The sequence below is a fragment of the Prinia subflava genome, chromosome 7, assembly GCF_021018805.1.
Source record: "Prinia subflava isolate CZ2003 ecotype Zambia chromosome 7, Cam_Psub_1.2, whole genome shotgun sequence".
Lineage (NCBI taxonomy): Eukaryota > Metazoa > Chordata > Aves > Passeriformes > Cisticolidae > Prinia > Prinia subflava.
Window position 1 is genome coordinate 9,991,248 of NC_086253.1, and position 7,603 is coordinate 9,998,850.

Sequence of the window (7,603 nt, forward strand, 5' to 3'; positions counted from 1 at the left end):
AAATACTGTATTTACACAAAATTGAAGAGAGTACAAATACTTTACTAAGAAGACAAAACCATTATAGTACATTCAATTTAAACACAGGCAGAGCTATAGATGCAAAGCACAGAGGCCTAAGGTACTTGCATGGGGGAAAAGAGAAAAAAAAAAGCATCATAAAGGCCCCAGAGATTAAAAGCAGGAGGTAAGAGAACACTTTATTTGTTAGGCAGCATCATCTTTCCTTGACTTCAGTGGGACTGAACAAGACACTCTCATTCCTCACTGTGGATGGTGGGAAAAACCCTCTCAATGTGCTGACAGCTCCACACTGATTTTGTAAAACAGTTGAGTGTGTACTTAATTTTCAGCATGGAAATAGAACCGTTAGCTTCAAAGAAAATTATATTTGTGCCTAATCACATGCTTATATGCTTAGTTTGACCAGAAATAGCCTTCTTAATGCTTTATAGGGTCAAGTGCATTGTTACATAAAAAATAAGAGTACTTTACTGTCATCTTTCTTTTTATTTTTCTTAAAATATACTTTAGAATTGCTTACTTTTCCTCTTATGTACTCAATTAGAAAATAGTGGTATATTGAATGCCATAGAATTCTTCAATTTTAATAAATGTCTTATATAATCAAAGGACTATTGTTCAAAAATAATTCCCACATTTTCTAAAACCTGTTTAAATTTAAAAAGAAATAAAAGAGAAAAATACATATAATAACAAAGCAGCTCTTTATTTCTGGACATTTGGCAGCAGGTCTGTTATAATCAGTTAAAACCACCAGATTAATTGATCATTATTAAAGAAAAGATTGTACAGTATTATGACAATCCACCATATATAGCCAATGCATCAAATATTTTACACATTATATATCTCTTAAAAAGAATTAATATATTTTAGCCTTTCCTTTGAAAAGAGATAGCTTCTGAAGTAATATATCTTAAACACAATGGTATCTGTCACTTCTACTGATTTTTTTTCCTGAATAAAAAGCTTGCTTGAATAGGACTGCTAGCTCAGTGATGGAACTACATTTAGTGCTATTTAACTAAATTCCCTACATGTCTTCATTACCGTTGCTGCAGTTATTGTAATCACATACCACTGAAGTGCTAAATATTAGTAACTCAGATATGTGGACTTTGGTTATGCTTGATAGAATACTGGCATATCAAATATATGTACCACTTCCTAAAGGCTATGTTACAATCATGATGCCTAGTAATAAATAAATTAATAATAATAATAATAATAACAATCTCAGATTCAAAGTGCTGACTCACTTGAGGCACCAATACAATAAATCAATCAATTAAAAGATCTATTTTTTAGTGTTCAAAACAAACAGCAGATCCTGGGCTGCCATGTTACACGGGCAGCACGGAGGACTCTGACCCTTCTGTCCCTCCAGTGTGGGAATTCCTGTGCTCCCAGAAGACACTGGAATATCATGTGTGATATGGAACGCTCCGAGACATCCCAAGTCTTCACACATGAAACATTGAGAGCTATCTAAGCTCCTCTAAAGCCTCGAAAGGCTCTCTTAAAACCCCTCCAGCCAACTCTGCTCTCTGGGGGACAAGGCTTTGCCAGGAGCTGTGCTTGGCTGCAGACCAGGGAGGAGCCTTTTTCCAAAGTCCACGATGAAATGTGTCTCGTTAATGCAGCCTTCACACCCTGGAGACGCTGTCACCGCTGTCAGCATGAGAGGAGAGAGGCAGTTTTCCAGCAGCAGCAAGCACTTGTCTCCCTGGAATGGGGCTGCTTTCATGTTGTCAGTTTGTTCTGTGCAGGCAGTAATCGTTTTCGGTGTCGAGAGAGCTGTTGTACCCCGATGACGGGTACAGGTCCCTCTTAAGTATCCTGTTGACGATGTTGATCAGAACTTTTTTGTACTGTTGACGTAAAAGTGAGTAAACAAACGGATCTGATGCAGCCTTACTGTAGGTGAGGCACTTGCTTATAATTCCCCAGTAGTAATTTATGGTAACAAAAGGAATGAGCTCTATCAACCTGTTAAACATTAAAGAGAAACGGAAACACTTGAGTGTTATACTCACACTGAGCCCGGTGCTCAACTCATGCTTCATGAAACATTCAAGTAACATTTATTTCCTTACAGTACACAGTCCCTGCAGGAGAAGGGCAGTGTATTTACTGCTCACATTCAATAAGGGCAAAGAGAACCTTCCTAGCAAGGCCACTGGGAGACAAAATCAATTCCTACTACGGAAAGAGGGAAAAACTGTTTCCAGTGGTAATGCTTCTGTGCAGAGGAGATAAGAGTGCTGCAGTTTACTGCTCACTTTCTGAATTTACTGAGCTGTGCTGCTAAGTGGTCAAAATTGTGATGACACAATTGACTACCTCTCTCCCACAGCAAGCTTGAGACAGATACGTGTGGCTCAGGGCACCCAGACTCACGGACCTCAGTTTCCTGAGTAGAGCTGTCTAGTGACACTTGAGACATTTGGACACAAGCTCATTGGCATCAGGCTGCTGCTCCTGGAGGATCTGCTTTAGGTCCTGTGCATATCTGCCAGCCTAGGTAAAGGACTTGGATACCATGCAGCAGCTCAAATGACACCAGAAACGGGGTCTAGGTCACTGAATCCATCCCCTCAGACACAGCAAACCTTCATTACACCGCTGTGGTGAATTAACAGAGGTGCAAAGCAGATCCATGTAGGCCATTGTAGTATGAAGAACAGCCTGGCAGTATCTCAGGGAGCTCTGACTGACATCTGCAATCCCACAGTATGCTTAGCAGCACACCTACAACAACTTAGCCATGGAAGTTTTTGTGTGCATTTAGCTGACTCCTAGACTGGCCAAAGAAAACAAGGAGAGAACACTTTTATCATCATTATATCACCAGTCAGCTACATCCAGGCCAGTGTCTCCTGGTCTGTGCTTCAGGGATGATTAGTGGCCTCAACACCTCAGCTGAGAGGGATGTATTAATCATGGGGGCAGAAACCACAACTAAGTTAAACAATTTTTCCACAGAAGTGAGGGCAATCCTTTAGACTGTTCTGGCAAATGGCTCACCCAGCTCATCTGCAGTGGGCAAATCCTCCAGGAAGGTGGAAAAAACAGGGTGAGGAATTTTTATTTTGTGTATATCTTCTGTAAAACCTTTTGCAGGGGAAAGAGTATGCTACTTTGCTCTATTCATCCCAGAAGTAGAGAAAATGTTCTGGGAGATAAAATGGCCCTTTTCTATACTCTAAGACATCACTGTTTGAAGATGTCAGATCAGAAGCTTTCTCAAGTCTTGAAGAACCTTCTGTCCTCTTTCCAAAATGCAGGGCTCCTGACTTACAGGGTGTTGACTTTTGAAGCTAGTTCTAGTCCCTCCTCATAGAAAAGCTGTCTTAACATCATTTGGACTGCACACTTCTACAAGTGACAGGAAATTTTCTTATTTATATGGCTAAAAGTTAAATCATTCCTTTGACAAGTGCATTCAAAAAAAAATGACTTCTGTTTGAAGCTTCTCAGAAAAATTTCCAGTGAATTCAAAATAGGTAAAACAGGAAAATACAAAATATGAGAAATAAATGTACAATAAATGACATTTGCTATGTGATGGCTTAGGTTTATCCCATCCTCCATATCATCCTAATACAATAAATATATAATGGATGTTTTTATAAAGACACTAAATAAGAAGAGTAAAATATCTTTCAGTCTTGAAAATAGATGTATTGCTATGTTCCCATTAATGCATTATGGTTCCAAACTTAATTGCACTGAAGCCAACAGAAGAAAAATTACAGAGATTTTAATAAGATAAAGGGTTTGACCAAAACAAGTCAGACATAGAAATACCCATCTGAATGCATCTTAGTATGATTTTCTTGTTTTCAGTGCTGTTACAAAAGAGATTAAATTCATCTGTCGTCTCTTAGTGAACAGACGAATACATTGCTAATGAGCCTAATCTCGTTCAAATTTCTGAAGTGAGGAGCAAATACTGAGCTCACAATGCAACCTGATTCAGCAGGCCAAGAGCAAGACAACAGGGAGGATGGCTTTTACACTGCCTCCCCAGAGACTGCTTCAGTGCCTCCCCCTAAAAACCAGAATGAGGGAAGAACAGGGAACAGGCACAGCAGCAGGTCCTCCAATCTCACCTCCATCACCACCTTTCATGAGGTGCTGTCTTGGCACTGTCTTGTCTTTGAGACAAGGAGCCTTTTGATGTCCTCCCCAAACACTTCCCATTCTGCTGACCCTGAGCCAGCTCAGCCTCTGTGACAGACAGAAGCTTTACCTTGACACACATTTCCATAAACCAGCCCTCAGCCTCCTCTCTAGTGATTCAGTGGGTACCAGTTTGTCACACGTAGAAAAGGCACCAGCTCACATTTGCCAAATGCAAGGTCTAAAGAAGGAAGTAACTTCTATTTTAGAAGTTTATGAGAAATACCCCTACTCTGAAAAATGTGGCCATGTTTGGAATTTGCTGAGCTTGGTAATGTTCAGATGGAAAGAAGATGGCAAAATCCACTTTGCTCAACATAATTACATCCTGATTATGGCAAAAGTGAATAGAACATGACTCAAAATGTACTGAACAATGATAAATTAACCTTTTAACTATGTGATTTAATGTTAATATTTGTAATAATCCTTTCAACTGCAAAAAAAAAAAAAGAGTAGGTATCCAGGCAATCAGGAAGGAATCCCCTTCAACATGTAAATGGGAACTGAAATAATAGTCACCTTAAAATTTTTGAAAATATTGTCTCTTTAGTGCACTGGCCTTAACCTGTCTCTTACTCCTCTCAGAAAAGGGCAGTGGCACTGGCCATAAATGGCCTGTATGTGTGTGAGTGTGTGAGATCAGAGCACTAAAGCTGGCCAGTTCCTGTGAGCTGCTGTGGCTGCAGACACTGGCAGCTTGGTAACAACCTTGAAGTCCTCACCAGGGGGTTTTGCACACTAGTGCACCTCCCTCAACACAAGTCAGCACTCTTCAAGGCTGTCTTGAACACTGTGTGAAAGTGGGAAATATTTTTAAAAATCCCTTGTGAAAGACGTAGCCCATTTCAGTTTAGAGATGAAAGGCTAAATGCTGGGATGCTGTAATTCAGTGTAGTTACACTGACTTCCAGCTCACTGGTTTATACAGGATTTAAAAATAATAATAATCATCTATTGTGTGAAGATTACAAAAGTAGATAATAACGGTGATGCATGGACACTTCAAAAGGTGCAAACCACAAGGATGGATGCCTGTAATTCTGTTCAGTTGAGGAACATGGTGCTTCCTATACATTTAAGAAGCATAACTACTGCTTTTCCTGGGAGATAACTTTTACACCTTATCATTAGCACCATTAATAATAATTTCCAGGCATTAACGTTTCCAGACTGAAATCTTATCTGACAAATTATCAGCCTGGACAAATTTAAATTGTATCAACTCAGCTTCCAAGAGCAGCAAGCTTGGCCTTATGCCTAAAAAAAACCCCAAAAAACAAAAAACCTAAGCTAATGAGGAAAGTCTGTCTGTTTTCCTCTCTACTGCTAGGGTTGTGCTAATAAGGAAGGGTGGCAAGTCTTTTAAACTGCTTTTATCTCCTGCTGGCATGCAATTAATTCCCGGTATTTGTCCTAAAAGCCACTCACTTTTGGCAGAGGTGTCCAGACCTGGCTGCAATGAGAGAAGGAGAGCCAGGTCCTGCCGGGGCTGCCCCCTGGGACTGGGTGTGTGGATAGGAGCGGCGTGTCAGGGTGTGTCTGTGTGTGATTGTGTGCTCTGCCCCTTAAGACTGGTCCCGGGGGTCCGTTTGGCTCTGGCCCCACAAAATTAGCTGTAGGGCCCCCGGGCACCTGCACATCACAGGACATCCTGATCCCGCAAGGTCCCCACCCCGACAGGGGATACTAACCTGGTGATAATGTAAGGACCAAAACAGATCACGAACGACCCTATAAAAATACTGATTTTCTTGGTAGCCCTCTGCCTCCTCCTTTTCTGCTCGTTCAGACAGCGCTGCTTCACACTACGGAGGGAAAAGAGCAGTAAGGGTGATAAGGCAAGAAGGGAGGAGGTGAGACGTGAGCCCCTCTCCACGCCCCGCAGCCCCTGCGCCCGGGAAGGGAAGGGGAGAGGAAGGCAGCCCCGGGGGAGGACGGCAGCCCGGGCCGGGGGAAGGGCAGCCCTGGGTGAGGAGGGCAGCCTCCCGGGAGAGGAAGGCAATCCCCTCGGGAAGAGGAGGGCAGCCCGGAGGGAAGGAGGATAGCCCCAGCCCCGCCGAGCCTCGGGACGATCGCACTCCACAAAGCAGCGACTCCCGCTTGAAGGGAGCTCAGGCAAGAGGGATAACGCGGAGAGCCCGATCAGCATTTAAACAGAGAAGGCTACAAATGCACAAGCCACCGTTCCTGGCACTGTAAACAGAGCCTGAAACCGCCCCATGCGGCCGGGGCAGGCAGGAAAGGGTGCTGGAGAGGCGGGATATCGTTTCGGCCCGGGGTAACTAGCGCGAGTGACCGGGGCTGAGCATCCGAACGCGCACGCATTACCTGGGATGGATATCCACCAGCAAAACCAGAGTCTGCATGGTAATAATGTCTATCCGCTTGCAGTGGAACCGGGCAACTTTCAACACCTTTAAATAGGTGAAACACAAGATCACCAGAGACAGCATGAAACTGGTGGAGTGAAAGACAATGGTGAACACTGTAAACCTTCTCCGCTCTGTCTCCTCCTTCAGGTGCAAGGTGCAAGAGGCATAAACGCTGTTGTAATCTACCCACGAGTAAAACAAGGATACCAAGGGGAACGTGAGGGAGTGGAGCCACGAGTAGCCCATCAGTATCACGGCGTCCTTATACCGCATCTTGCTGGTGTAGCTCAGGGGGAACACCACGGCAATCCATTTGTCGATGCTGAGCGCTGCCATGCTCAGCATCGTGTTGGAAGTCAGGAAAGTTTCCAGGAAACCCACCGCCTTGCAGACGCAGCCCCCGAGGGGTTGCTGGTTCCTCAGGATGCCCAGCAGGGTAAAAGGCATGTTCAGAACGGTGAGAAGCAGGTTGCAGAAGGATAAGTTCACCAGGAAAACCCCGGCGACCTGCTTGCGGATCTCCGTACTGTAGACGAAGCATAGCAGCACCAGGAGGTTGGAGAGCAGAGAGACAACCAGCACCAGCACGAGGAGCAGCGCCAGCAGCACGCCTGCCAAGTCCATCTCTCAGCGGGTCGCCCGGAGCGGGCGAGGGCAGGAGGAAGGGGGCACCCGCGCCGGCACCGCAGCCTCGCCTGCCGCCCGGCGCGGCCGCCTGCGCATGGTGCCGGCGGCGGGCAGGGGCCGGGGCAGCGCCGGGGCAGCGGAAGGGCAGGGCGGGGAGCGGGGTCGGAGGTGCTGAGAAAGGGGAGAGGGGAGCGGGAATGGGCGGCTGGACGGGGCAGAGGGAGGACAGCGACAGCGCGGCCGGGGCTCTCTGACAGCAGAGTCAGGCAGAGGGAGGAGCGTGGCCAGAGCCGGGGGTAGGGGCTCCGGGGCACGCAGCGATCGGATCGGCAGTAGGAGGGAGATGGGGCTAGCCGAGAATCGGAGCTGGAAGGCGGCCCGAGGCGCCCGGA

The 7,603-nt window shown here is 45.4% G+C and overlaps 1 protein-coding gene across 1 annotated transcript; it reads right to left on the reverse strand.

The window, feature by feature from the left end:
• Nucleotides 1-1,775: 1,775 nt before the first annotated feature.
• GPR78 (G protein-coupled receptor 78) lies at nucleotides 1,776-7,208 on the reverse strand. Its single transcript, XM_063401206.1, has 3 exons — nucleotides 6,541-7,208; nucleotides 5,904-6,017; nucleotides 1,776-2,013 (listed from the first exon to the last, which is right to left on the reverse strand). The coding sequence occupies exons 1-3, from the start codon at nucleotides 7,206-7,208 to the stop codon at nucleotides 1,776-1,778; spliced, it is 1,020 nt and encodes a 339-aa protein (XP_063257276.1).
• Between the last annotated feature and the right edge of the window lie 395 nt (nucleotides 7,209-7,603).